Source organism: Pagrus pagrus (genome assembly GCF_965226575.1).
Source record: "Pagrus pagrus genome assembly, chromosome: 18".
Lineage (NCBI taxonomy): Eukaryota > Metazoa > Chordata > Actinopteri > Spariformes > Sparidae > Pagrus > Pagrus pagrus.
Genome location: NC_140202.1, coordinates 3984182 through 3998371, shown reverse-complemented (window position 1 = coordinate 3998371; position 14190 = coordinate 3984182). Strand labels below are relative to the sequence as shown.

At 40.1% G+C, this 14190-nt stretch overlaps 1 protein-coding gene across 4 annotated transcripts in view; it reads left to right on the top strand.

The window, feature by feature from the left end:
• sobpa (sine oculis binding protein homolog a) overlaps positions 1-14190 on the top strand; it is a 43387-nt gene that overhangs the window by 4879 nt on the left and 24318 nt on the right. For 2 of the 4 annotated variants that reach the window (XM_084381096.1, XM_084381094.1), the window contains exons 2-5: positions 6173-6293; positions 7404-7613; positions 11390-11541; positions 13354-13377. In XM_084381096.1, the coding sequence (XP_084237222.1) occupies positions 6173-6293; positions 7404-7613; positions 11390-11541; positions 13354-13377 (507 nt within the window). The remainder of the gene's footprint in view (positions 1-6172; positions 6294-7403; positions 7614-11389; positions 11542-13353; positions 13378-14190) is intronic. The other 2 variants (XM_084381097.1, XM_084381095.1) reach the window with 1 other exon arrangement.

Genomic DNA, 14190 nt, shown 5'->3' with positions numbered 1-14190 from the left:
CACATGTAAAGCCTGCCGTGCCCCCTGCAGGCTGCAATATTCATCACCACCCTTACCACAATACCAGTGGATGAACCAATACAGTGATGAAATTGCTATTCTGGGAGCCTTATCGTCTGTGGGGTTAAAGACATTTAAAGTTTATTCCAAGGTTGGTATCAGAGGGGAGAGCATAGTCTCACTGATATCTTGGGGGGGAAATGTGCTCAGTAAATTTCATGGATGAAATTCTAGTCCGATAATGGCGTTAGAGGAAAGTTCATAGAGTGTCAACAATGGAAAGGGTCTTTACTCTTGGGAGCATGAATGTGCTGAGTAAACTTCACGGCAATCCGTCAGTTAGATGTGTATATTGTTTTGTGTACAAGTGGACTTACTGATCTGATGATGGGTCTATAGAAAACGTTTAAGTTTATATTAATTCTCTGGGGACCATGAATATCCACTACAAATTGTATAGCTCCTGCCTGTCGTTTTCGGAGATTACTCTGTCATGGACCAAAATATGGGGGAAGGTGTCATTTTGACTTGTTGGTGGTGGTAAACAAAAGGCCAGGGTTCAACAAAAATAATTAGAAATCTGTTCTGTAATTGTGAAAGTTGTTCTCTGGGCCAGAGTTTTGCACAGACAGATGGACAGACCCATTGAAGTCACCATCCCATGGCCATGCATTTTAACAAAGGTTGCAGTTTTTGAACTTTTCTGACTTGATGCATAATAACAATCTCTTAGCAGCTTGAAACAAACTGCAATTCAGTTTGACCTCAGTTCTGTTCAACTCTCTTAGAAGACTTTGTGTTGAATAAAGCTGATAAAAAGAGATTTAGTCTGTTAAATCAGATGAAAAGGCTATACACCCAGTGTACCATATAGACATCTGTAGCTGCCTCTCTGTTCCTCCACAGCTCACCCAGAGCCAAAGTTGGTGCCGCTGCTTTGATGAGCCGCCAACTGGGATTAGATTCCACTCTTAATATTACTCCCACTTTCTCAAAGTAGTAGGGTGACACAGAGGACAGGATGGTAGGAAGGAAGGGAAGACAGAGCGATGCTGTGTTTTTGTCTACTGTGATGAGGTTATTTTACAGCTACATCCGCTGTACTCAGGAGTACTTGGGTTATACTCCAACTCATTTGGGTTCCAGCCTCACAGTTTGACTAACTGCTGCAGTGGTACTTGCCAATGTTTGAGTCTGTCAGAGCATTGTCACTTTTTGGTTAATAGTTAAGAATTGATGTGTTGGCCATGTATTCAACATACAGTGACTGTATTAGAAAACTTCTGGAGCATTATCTGCTTCTCTGTTTAGAGATCATTGATTTTGTTGACCTAATTAGTTAGAAATATTTAAAGAATCTCTCCCAGAAACACCATTCTACACTATTTCTTGTGTCCAGTTCATATGATCCTCCATGTTTGCATGCATTGAACTGCCCCCAAAGTTTAAATAGTTTAAAGTTTCTGTTGCTTAATGTGGTGCAAAATGCTATTAAGATGTGTTCGCTGGGTGTCACCATGGAAAAAACATGGTTGTGTATATAGCTGTCAGAACCTAACTTTAGCTCCGCTCAGGAAGTGGTACTAAATCTGACTTCCAGGAACCTTGAGGCAGAGCGAGCACTGCTGTCACATCTGCAAACTTGAGCTGTCCTCATTAACAGCCTTCACCGCTTTTACCACCATTTAAAAACCCCTGTGACAAAAAGGCTTAGATTATAAGTGTTTGGATTAGACTTTAATTACCGTGAATAATCACTGCGAATCCTTTCCTTGTTGAAGGCTGACACTGTCAGACATTAACCTTAAGTTCCAGATGTTAATGTTTGCACATGATAGGCTCTGAAATGATCCTGCAGATACAGGGTTCTCATCTCCACAAAAATGGTGCTTTGACTTCACCTGTCATTGACCTGTATCGTGCAAAGGTGCGGAGCACTTTCATTGACCACGCTGCCACAGTGGTGTTTCATAACAGGCAGATCAATAACGCCTGTCATTCTTCATTAATAATGCCTTACCAGCATTAAGGCCGAGTCCCTCCACACTTATTCACAAATTCACTTCTGCAAAGAATAGCAGAAACTATATGCTTTGTTTGAACAAAGCAAAACTGATCCTTGAGCAGTGCTACTACTTCCAGATACAAATACAACACATCATGAATTTCTCTCCAAAATGCTTAGAAACGGAGTGAATATGCTGATGAAGCAGGAGAAAATCTGCCCCTGTCACTCCTATCGTGTGCCACACTGTCTCGAATATGCAAAGAGATACTTCTGCCTCAGTCTAAACAAGTGTGTGTGTGTGTGTGTGTGTGTGTGTGTGTGGGCTCATTCCCACTTGTATCTCTCTCACTATAATACCACTGTAAGCAATATCCAAACTGCTCTTTGTGTTGGTGTTTTGCTAATTGAATTTGTATCAAGTCGTTGATTCAGTGGACCAACCTGTTGTCTGCAGGCTCTGCAGGCTCCATACTGTGTCCGCATATAGGATGAGCCATTCCAGACTTTTATTTCTTCCTTTTATAGAGCTGTGGTATTTTATTGTGAGAATACTCCAGAATACATCAGACCCATCACGACTGAGACCTTGTAGTTGCACTTTATTTGCCCAAATTAAATTCTGGTTTCAGATACGGTCACTTTTCCACCCACAGAAAATCACGAATCAATACTTCAGACCTGCCTCCAGCAGTGAGTGAACAATCTCCAGCCAAGTTCAAACTTTTTTCTCTCTCTCATTCTCTTTGTATAAAACACCACAGACTGCTCTGCAATGCAATGTGCTGCATTTGAATTGCGCCTAGTTTTTCAAACCTGCCAACATGTAAAGTTGCCTAGGGCACCTTTATAGGTCCCATATTGTAGAAAGTGAGATTCCCATGTCCATGTTAATAAAGCAGATCCTGGTGCTATATAAATAATGTGAAAGTATACGAATGCTCAATACACGGAGAAAAGCGAACAAGCCGTGTTTAGAAATGTGCCTTCAAACGAGCCGTCACGACCTCCATAAGGTTGTGATGTCGAGTGATTGCCCCTCAGAAATATCCCCAACACATCTTTAGTTGCAAAAGCATCAGCAGAGTTGATGCAGAAACACCCAGTACCTCCTCAGGCCTGTTAGAGCTGACCAATCAGAGTAGACTGGGCTTTTTGAGAGCGAGGTCTTAAAAAGACATGCACTAAAATGGAGCGTTCCCAGGTTGAATAGAGGTGCTGCAGCAGTGTTCGAGAAAAATATTGTGTTTTTTTGAACATTGGAACATGCTAACATTTTCTAGTAGACACCCAAAATAAAAGTATGAATCTGAAGATTAGTATTACATGGGACCTTTAAAGTAAATACGGGTGCTAGCTCTGCTGTATGTAAGTGTAAGATGGAAACATTTTAAAAGAGAAGGGGACATCAGGTCAGACCACAATCTGAATTTGCTTTTTGCACTTTTTCCATCAGAACATAGCAAAGCTTTCAAGACAACTTCAGATGCACGTACTCTTTGCAGATGTGTGTGTGTATATTTCGCTGTTAAATTTAGATCAGCTTACAGTCAAGAGTCAGATGTGCTGGGTGGTGCTGAGCCACTCCGACATGATCGCTCCGGCTCTGACATATCGACAGGAGCTGTTTGTAATTGACTTTTAACTGCTTGATGAAGTGACTGATGAGTGACGACTGCTGCCATCATGAGATAACGTACAGAGAAGTAGAAGTTGACCTTGCTATAAATGATTGAGCTGACGTGTCAGTTTGATCTGGAGCAAGCCCACCATTGGCAACGAGTGGGTCAACTCGGTAGCAACGTACTGAACAGTACATCACTGCATGGCGAGTGGGTTTGTCCTTAGCATGACGAGCCTGTGACATGATTATTCTAGCTGTCTAGCTTAGAAAAAAAAAATGCGCTTGACTTCTTTATCATCATAAGAAATATTTTCACAAATGTATTCAGCAGCAATATGTGGAAAACATTACTTAAGAACAAAGAGGGCCAAGTGTCTGCTGTAAGCTGATAGTTTAGTGACCTGTGATTTTATCACACAAACCAGATAATTACAGCTGATTCATTCTCAGTTAATGCTGTAGTTTATTTACAGAAAGAACATTTTCATCTATGTTTCAGAGTCCAATGATAGCTGAACCATTTACCATAGTTTAAGGTTCAGTGAACAGACGCTTCACAGAATGTTCCAGCTGAGAGGTGTGTGGTGATAATGGCCTGTGTGCATTAGCAGGGTTATGTTTTTGTTTTGGGTACAGTGTTTATTGACTGTGTTGTGAGAAGCTGTTATGGAGGAAGTACTTTTATGTGTCACCTGCATAGAGTTTTATTTATTTTTGCATACCTGCATTAACTCTCTCACTCTACTCTCGGGCAAGGTGGTGCCAACATTCTCCACCAGCACTGCTGTGCTGGTGGAGAATGTTGGCACCACCTTGCCCAAAGCAACTTGGGTGGCACTCTGTGACAAGACATGAAATGGCATACTGTAACTGAATTATGATATTTGCTATGTGTTATTTACTGCTCAGTGACATCTGTAATATCATTTGACCATATATTAGTGTTTTTACTGTGATTGGTTGTTCACCATGATGGATTAGTGCACTGAAATGCACTGTTGTTATTTGTCGTGTATTGTGTTTACTTATTTACTATTTACTTCATCTGCTTTCTTGTCTCTTTTATAGAGTAAATGTATGAATAAACTCAGGTTTTACCGTGTGTTGTTTGTAGTCGATACCATGAGGAAAACAGAAATGACCTAGCTGTCTTTGCGACAGTGGCTTCAACATTAATAGGCTACCACTTGGAAACACTAGGGGGAGAAAGTTGTCTGTTTCAGTTTTAAAGAAGCAACTTGTGAGAATGGCCAGAACGTTATCAGCAGAATGTTAAGAAACAACAGTGTTGACGTTATGCCAAAGACATCTGCGTATTGTGTTTCAGAGATATCTGAACTTGACAAATTACACTTTTAGATATTAAAAATTTACTCAGGGCAATAGTTCAACATTTTGGAAAGCAGGTTTATTCGCTTCCTTGCAGAGATTTGATGAGAACATTGATGTTACTCTCAGCGATTGGTCAGTCATTACAAATTCATGCTGCACAATCTATTGCTATTTAAGTGGAAACAACATTGGAAAACAGTACTGTATGTTCAGGTCTTTTTTTTTTGTAAGTGGGGTTCTTCTGGGGGTCAAAACCCACTGACAATGATAACTATGAATGAATGAATGAATACCATAAAGCAAATACATCCATATCAATCATTATAAAGAAGTAGAATATCTCTGTTTTCACGAAACAATCGAATAGCTCAATAACAGCCCTGACACAAAAACTATCTGCAACCTTTGAAATGTTGTTGTTGGATGTCTCAGCTTTGGGCCTCATAAATCAGTGGTCCCTCTGGTCCATTTAACCTCTGTGCTACTTCGTAAGAGAGATGTGGGAATATCTGTAAAAGAATCAAATCCTCATCTCACTGTGTCTTCTTTACTGTGCTGTGGTTTCTATTCTACTGTATTATTATCTCTATGCTGGTTAGCGTGCTGTGATACGATTCCTTCAGAGGCTTTATTACACTCTACTAACATCCTCCTCTTTTATTGTGCTGTGTTAGGGGCCATTAGTTTGTCTGGGTACACACAAGACAGCATTTGGACAGAGCTGGCCCCAATTAGGTTGACCTGCACTTATGAATAAGACCCGGAGGAAAAAAATACATTGTGGTTTTCTCAGGCAACAGCTTTAGATATTGAGGCGCATGGCAATATGTTTGGATAATTAGTTGAAGAAATGCGGTCTTGTAGACAAATCTAAGGAGGCAGTCTTAAAGTCAAGGTCTCAGGAGAAGCACAGCAAATGCAGTAACAGATTGTTGTATGTGCTTTCATAACAAGTGACCTCAAATCTCATTTATAGTATTCAAATGTTAAAGATGTTTGCTTGAGTAACATGTATATTTTATGTGATATTCTCAGAGGTTACTCACCTTTCACGTGCAACTACGTATTTACTACAGCACTGCTTATCACTACTGTGGCAGCTTGCAGTGCAACAATTGCAAGTCAAGTAGGATATTGTCTAAACAAAGCAGGTCCACTTTAAGTCAGAGTGCTTCTTGTATGAAGACCTTTGCCAACTGTTTGTTTTGCAGAGTTTTGCAGAGAACACCATGAACGAGCTGCTGGGCTGGTACGGTTACGACAAGGTGGAGCTGAGAGACTCTGACAACCTGGACATAGGGGAGACGCCGCAGCACATCTCTGTCCTCAAAGGTATGGGACTCTAACACACAGTGCACCATTTCCTTTCATTTATTAAAAAATGTGTGTATTTTTTGGCTGGCTGGCCCGGCAGTCATCATTCTCAATTGCTTCATTATCCACCATGGGATCATGTGCTGCATGAAAAGGTAATGAAATTAGTAGAAATATTAAGTGCTCATGAATGGATCATGAAATGGTGGCTAATCCATTATGTTAAACATGATTGTGACACCTCTTAATTATAATTGTGTTAAAGGCCTTAAATACCTAATTTCTGAAACAGCTTTTAATTACAAGTAGGCACTCCCCCCATGAACTCATCACTTACTTGAACTCACTTTCTGCCAAAGTTGTATAAGTTTAAGGCCTTAAACTTTCTTTTGTATTTTTGATGTCACATATTTCCCTGCTCCAAAAGCAGTTAAAGCCTAGACCCTTTTTCAAATAAACACGGCAGACAAATGATCAAAGTCTGCTAAATTATGAATACTTGAAAACGCGTTCAATGTCTCGCTGTCGGGAATTTCCTTAGTGATGTGAGTACACACATTTCAAACCTGTAGATTCTGAATCACCTGACACCTGAACCTCTAGACATGATCGCGCAAAATGGAGGGGTAGGGTATGGTAGGGGCAAGGGTGTATTGGGATTGGGCCCAAGTCCTGAAGGAAATATCCAACTCATTAGCTGCTAAATATTACGCGATGTTCACCAGACAGTCCCTAACTTTGTCTTTCTACAATCAGTCAGTTTATTCAAGGTTTTTTTTTTCTTCTGATGGGCAGTGCAGCATTGGATGATAATTCTCTGTGGATTTGTCTCCTTGAGGGACCCCATTACATTTGTTCATTTGATTCACTGCTAATAAGGGAATATTAACTAAGTGCAGCTTTAACCTTTACTGTTGCTTTTTTAGTCCCTAATATATTGGGGTTTTAAATTTAAACCTTTCCAAGCCCACCTTGAAAAACCGACATGCTTCATCACAAAAAATGGGCCCTTTGTGTCAGACTTTAGTCATACTCGGCTCTCACATTATGACAGGATTTGTGGTGAGTCTCACAGCATCTCATCAGTTGTTCAGTAACGTTTCATTTTGCTCAATTTCCCCTGTCTAGAAAACTTGTTGCCAAAAATCCAACCTTCAGCAGAGAGCGGCGAAGGCTCTCCAGATCGAGCCAACAGCTCCCAGTCTTTGCCAGCCTCCAGGAACGGTGTCACAGAGCCCTCCACCACACCGTCCACCTCCACGCCCAGCACCAAGGAACATGGCAACCTGCCCATCATAGTCCCCATGATCCCCCCACCACTGATCAAGCCTCCTGCAGGTAGGGAGCACGGCACCTTTTTGAAAAGACAGTTCATAGCAGATGAACTGAAAAGTAGTTTAGGCTCATACAAGTCCTCAAAATAATAACTGGCAGCAAAATCCAGTTTCACAGTATACTTAAATGCCCAAAAAACTCGACCTCCAGAGCCAGTACAGAAAGTTTCAGATGTTAATACTCACCCCTTTGTGTGTTTGAACAAGACTACATTTTAAATTTCCAAAAAGATCAAGGTCATTTTCTGCCCATCGCAGATTGCTGATATATTCGCCCAAATGCTCAACCACAAACACACATACACACACACACACACACATACACACACACAAAACACCCAAGTAGAAGAACTGGCAGAGACTTCATCCACAGCTGTTCTCCAGACAGATGAAACTGAACAGAAAGTTAAACCTACTTGCTGATTCTCCGGCACTTAGCAGGAAGCTGAATGTTTATGCAACATGGAAACTTTCTGTCTTTGCGATGGCCTGAAAGCCTCCGAACCAGGCAGGGACAGGCGACTAATGAGCTAGCTACCTGCTGTACACCTTGTTTTCCTCCACCTGCCCAAGTGTCAATATAACCCCATCAACTCTCTGAGGAAATGTCCGCGTTCCTTGGCCAGACAGAGGGCTTCATTATCCCTTACGTCTGCTGTGGCACAGGAGGTTGGTACGCCCCGGCGGAGGGAGCGAGCCGCCTTGGCATCGCCCAAGAGGAGTCCCCGCTGGCCCTGCCTAGGCGGGGAAACAGATGGTGTGGTCCCACTTAAAGCCCAGCACCAACCCACCACCCGGCCCACACCCCCTTCAACCCGCCCCCCCCCCCCCACCCTCACACATATGCTGAATTATTCATGTGCCCCGCAAAATCCGACAAAGGACCTTTTGAGGTGCAGGTACGCCGGATGATGGTGGCATTTAGTATGGAGGCTGCATAATTACTGACAGGGTTTTTTCCCCCCTTCATGCAGATGTGAGTGTTTTGAGATGGGCTTGTTGTGAGGTGCCAGGATTTGGGAAGGCAAAAACAACTCCAACTCAAGATGTCTCTTTGTATGAAAATGTTGAGACACTGCAAAAGATGTTGTGATTTCACGTTGGCCTTTGATCCCGTTTATTACGCTGTGGTACATACATTATTCCAAGAAATGTACAAACCCTGATCCACCCACCCAGCCAGCTCAGAATGAATCTAGTTTGTCTGCTATCACTGCAGTGGGCAACAGTCCAGATAGACTGAAAAAGGCAGAGCGACTATAGGAATGAGATGGAGCACAGATGAGAGGAAAGACATAAAATATGCATGTTGGGTCCACGTTGCTATCTTTAGGGCCCCGGGGAGTTATTCCCTTAATTGTGAGTTAGTTTGTACTTAAAAATCTGATGGCCCTGTAGATCCATTAAGCTCAACAAGAGGTGAAAAGCCTGGCCAGCGTGTGATAAGGAGGTGAGCGGGGGTGAAAGACTAATGGGCCTGCGTTTTTTCACCCTCACACCCGCATAGTCATAATGTGATAATTGGGAGATACTGGAGGGAATCTCGGAGGATCTCTCTCATTGCAACAGCGACGGCACTAAAAGCCCGCAGCTCATCACCGGCAGTCACAGTTTGCCACCGAAGAGGCATTTCACTGTCACTGAGGGTCTGTTAAAAATAATTTGTTGCCCACACTCACCAGAGGGGATGTGCAGAGGTCAGCTGTAGATTTACTCAGAGATTGTTTAGGGCTAGCCATAAATCATAAGAGACAAAAGAGATTTTGACCCGTGAAGCCACAATTATTCTGTAGAAAGCCTTCTCTTTGTCTTTTGGAAGGACAACCTGAGGCTGCCTTCCCACACGGGTCATGAATTTGGCATTCAGCATTAACTGAGAAATAAACCTAAACACCTAAACACATACATATCATGCATACCAACAACTACTGTAGTAGTTGCTATTGGCAATATAATGTTTTTTTCTATTTCAATTCTACATATATTTTGTATTTTATACCTTAAATTTTTAAATAAAAATTGTACATAAAAATAAATAATGGAAGGTAATACGGTACATTTACTCAATTACTGTGCTCAAGTATAATTTTGAGATACTTTTCCTTGAGTGTTTCAATTTTCTGCTGCTTAATACTCTACACTACATTTTGGAAGCAAATATTTAGTTTTTTATTTATTTGATAGCATTAGTTACTCATGAGTAACACACTTTAAATTACTTAATTTCATCAACAAGCAATGATTTTAATAATCAGCAAAATGCTGAATATTAGATCCGATAATCAGCCGGATGGGTACACGGTCTACACACAGTATGCAGTGTACAAATAAATATATGTATAATTTACTTCTACTTGCACTTTTGATACTTAAGTGCATTTGATACCAAAGTAATAGCCTCTTTTAACACAATATCTTTACTTTAACACAAGTATGACTTTTGGGCTGATAATAATACATAATTACAATAACATGATTTTAAACTTTCAGATTAGAATTTCTTAAAGAAAACCACTAATTATCACTGATTCATATTCCTAACTGTGCTCATTCATTGTCTCCTTACTTTCTCTACTTGACCATTAATATCTTCAGGCACCTTGCAATTCATAGTCTCATTAACATCTCATAGCCATAATTTAGCAGTATGATGATGACTCTATTTTGTCCAAGCTCCGTTTTATGTCCAGTCTTGTCTCTAATGTAAATATTTGTTTGTTAATGAGTCTGTCCTTGTGGGCCACTGGAAAAAAGATGTACATGTATTTATTTATTTATGGTTCCTTTTCCCCCTCATGTTTTTTTAATTTTTTCCTTTTCCCTCGTCTCTCTCTCTGCTTTCAAAGTGCCCTCATCATGACTAATTTGAGAAAGAAAAAGCAAGAGCTAAAACACTAAATTACACAGTGGTCTGATCTTGGTGTCTCTGTGTGCAGTGGTAGATGGATGGGTGGAGTTACCTTCAGATCAGGTCAGAGTTGTGTAACTTCATAGTCAGAGTAAAGTGGTCTAAATTGTCCTACAAATACCTTCTTGAATTTGCTGGCTTACAAAAACTATGAGACTTCTCTGTGAACCGCGTGTAGTTATCAGCAGGGAGACCACACCTTCTGTCTGTCCTGTGTGAACCCTCAGCATCATCAGAGTACATCCTTGTGTCCACTTCAGGTTCTCTAATACCTACAGAGCACAGCCGCAAGCAGGCATCCTCCCTTGTCCCTGGCTCATCCGGTTCTGCTGCATTTACCCATGGCAGGGCTTCATTATAAATCCTCCAGCGGTTTTGTGGCTTGAGTCTTCAGCGGATTTAGCATGGCTGAATCAGCAGAGTTAATGCCTTTTGGTCCTTGTGTTTAATACATCTGGTCGTTGCATGCTTGTTGATATTCTCTACCATAGACTTACATTTAAATATAATTGATGTTGCTGTTGCTTAAGCATATTCTGTAACCAGAATCAGACACGTACCACAAGGTTAACAGTGGTCAACAGAGTGTTGAATGAAAGTTCTTGCATTTCCAGCTATTAATGACTAGTGAAACTCTAGTAAACCAAATAAGAATCTTTTGAAAAAGACGCTTATATATTAGGCTTGTAAAATAAGGCCCAAATTTAAAAGTATTTGGAATGGGCCTTTATGACACCTGGGCCTTTACATCCAGGATAATCTTCTGTAGTTTAAAAAGAGATAATGTAGGAAAGAATAGTAGTTTGTCTTCATTAAATTACACGCTGAAACTTCATCCTAACTCACTTTCACCGACGGTTGTTTGTTTCTAGATGAAGATGCATCCAACGTGCAGATCATGTGCGCCTGGTGCCAGAAGGTCGGAGTCAAACGCTATTCTCTGAGCATGGGGAGCGAGCTGAAGAGCTTCTGCAGTGAGAAGTGCTTTGCTGCCTGCCGCAGAGCCTATTTTAAGAGAAACAAGGTAAATTCCTTCCTTATTATCAGCTGGACACTTTGATATGACACCTTTTAGAGACTTTGCAGACACAGTATACCACAAATCTCCTGGCAACTGCATGTGATAAAGAAACAAATCTATATATCCTGATAATATGTGTAAGTGTGAAATCTATGGTTACCATGTGGTGAACGATTGTTGAGAATAGTCTGAATTGGACATGATGCTATTGTCAGAGTTTTCATCAGCTGAAAAGGTTCAAACATTTAGAGGAATAGTTTGACAGTTTGGGAAATACACTTGTTTGCTTTTTTTTTTCAAGAGTTAGATGAAAAGAATGATCGCATTCTGATGTTTGTCTGTGAAGTACACAGCTTCAGTTGGGGTGTGACTAGCATAGGTTAGCACAAAGACTGGTTGTGTGGAAACAGCTAGCCTAGCTCTGTTCCAGTTCAAAAATCTGTCCATATGAACACGTCTAAAGCTAACAATCAACGTGATGTATCGCTTTTGCCACAACTCAAACAGATATTTAAAACCTATAAGGATTTTTGGATAAATACACGTATTTCCCAACATGGCGCACTATTTCTTTCAGTTTATGGAAGTAAAATGACTTTCAGTAAAGTTAGCGTTAAGTTAGATGGTATAACTTTGGTTAAGCTGTATTAATTGGGAAAAATAAAATGCTTGTAGTGAACATGACAATTTAACATTTTTTTTAACATAAATTGCATTCTACCACCCTGACACACTCCTTTCCAGTGCTATGCTAGTGTACTGTATATCCTATTTCCTATCTCTAGTCATAAATCCTTTATGTTTTTACTCTGTTTGTAGGGGAAACTATTTTCTTACTTGTTTTTTTAGACACACTAACAAAATTTCATGATACCAGGCTCAAAGTCAAAGGCTATTTCCAAATCTAGCGTACACAGTAGCGTTAGCCAAATTCAGCCCCGCTATACACAGACTGAACTGTTAGAGCTCTCCATTAATTTCAGCCATAAAAAAGAGGATTTTCTAATGTGTAGACAGCCACCTAAAATATTCAGCAAAAGAACCAATCTTAATGGTCACACTGAGTAGCTGCCTATGATATACATTTAACTAATGTCTGTCTTTACTAATGGATAAACAAGATTCGTAAGACTGACGGTTAGCTAATGTGCTACTATGGTGTACTAGAAAAAATGCTAACATTATTTACACACAAAATTGGTCATTTTAGTTTGCAGTTGTCATTTTTTTGTGTGTAAAAAGAGCACAAATAAACTGTGGCTTATCAGTAAGGTAGCAAGGTTCAGATGTGCAATTACTGTAGGCCTATTTGTGTTATTGCCAAGAGCAGAGAGCCTCTAATATGGCTGCCAGAAAATGTTACATCATCCGTTAAGCTCTATATAAAAACGCAGTATATTATGCTTCTGACAGAGCTAAATGAATTTTCATGACATTTTGATAGTCTGTATACTGCGAGCAGGGGGTTTATCTCTTGTAGCTTCAGCAATTATTACACTTAATTCTGACTCAAGACATCGAAAGGTCATTTTAGCTAAAAATCTTGTTTAAAAATGTCAACGTTAAAACCCTCTCATTACTTTTTCAGGTTCGGCTTGAATACAAAATGCGTAATACATAATACATTAAAGCCAGAAACCCTTAAAAATAAATCATGGATTTTACAACAACAACAAAAAAAACAGCTTCAGGCAATAAACTCCAAAATGACTTGATCAACGTGGTGCTTAAAACGCAACATCAAAGTTGTTATTGTGTTCTCATTTTCCCCCGATGACTGTAGTTAAACAATCTCCTTTCTCTCTTGTACCAAAGCTGGGATATGTAAGGAATTACGCTGTGAGTATGATGTGTTTTACTCTCCCGCTTGTCTGTCCTGAAGTCAGTTATTCATCTAAACATAATCACTTTTTCAAGCACTGCACTGGAGCAGGAACAAGACAGGGGTGCACTTAGAGTATGTCTGTTCATTTCAGTTAGTGATATCCAGTTTCTTTTGTTTTCTGACACTTTTTCCCAAAGCATGTGAATCAAGCTGAGCCTGCGTCTACTGTACTGTTGCTCATACTATGTGTTTTTCATTTTCTACCTTAACATTTTAGCTCATTTACTTTTTATAGTGAGTTTGTAGTTTTCATTGTACTTAATGTTGAAATGATGACAAATGATCTGTCTGGTCCTGATGATGACAGGGAGAGTTTGACATGTTGAAACCTCGTGGGAGAAAGTGTGACAGTTCCAAGAGCTATAGAAGTTCATATCAGATCAAAACGCAGCTTTTGAACTGGTTTTATTTTGATCTGTGAGCTCCAGAGAAGGTCAGAAAAGAGTAAATACGGGTCTATGCCATCCAACACGCTACAAAGTTGACAAGGAAGCTCCATATCAATCAGAGATCAATCAGAGAGGCTGTAAACATGACATCAAATGTAAAGCTGATGTGAACAAAGGTCTCTGCTATGAATCTAAGAGTCTTGTCTATCGTTAAATAAAAATAAAAAGCAGTTCATAGGTTTACATATAAAGTAGGTGTAAGAGAAAAGTAAGAGTCATTAACAAAATTGAAATTATGCCTGTATGCACATTTGGAGTTGGTCTAGTTAAGATGTGACATCTGTTTTAAGCATAGTTAAGTCTGCATTATGCTCTGAC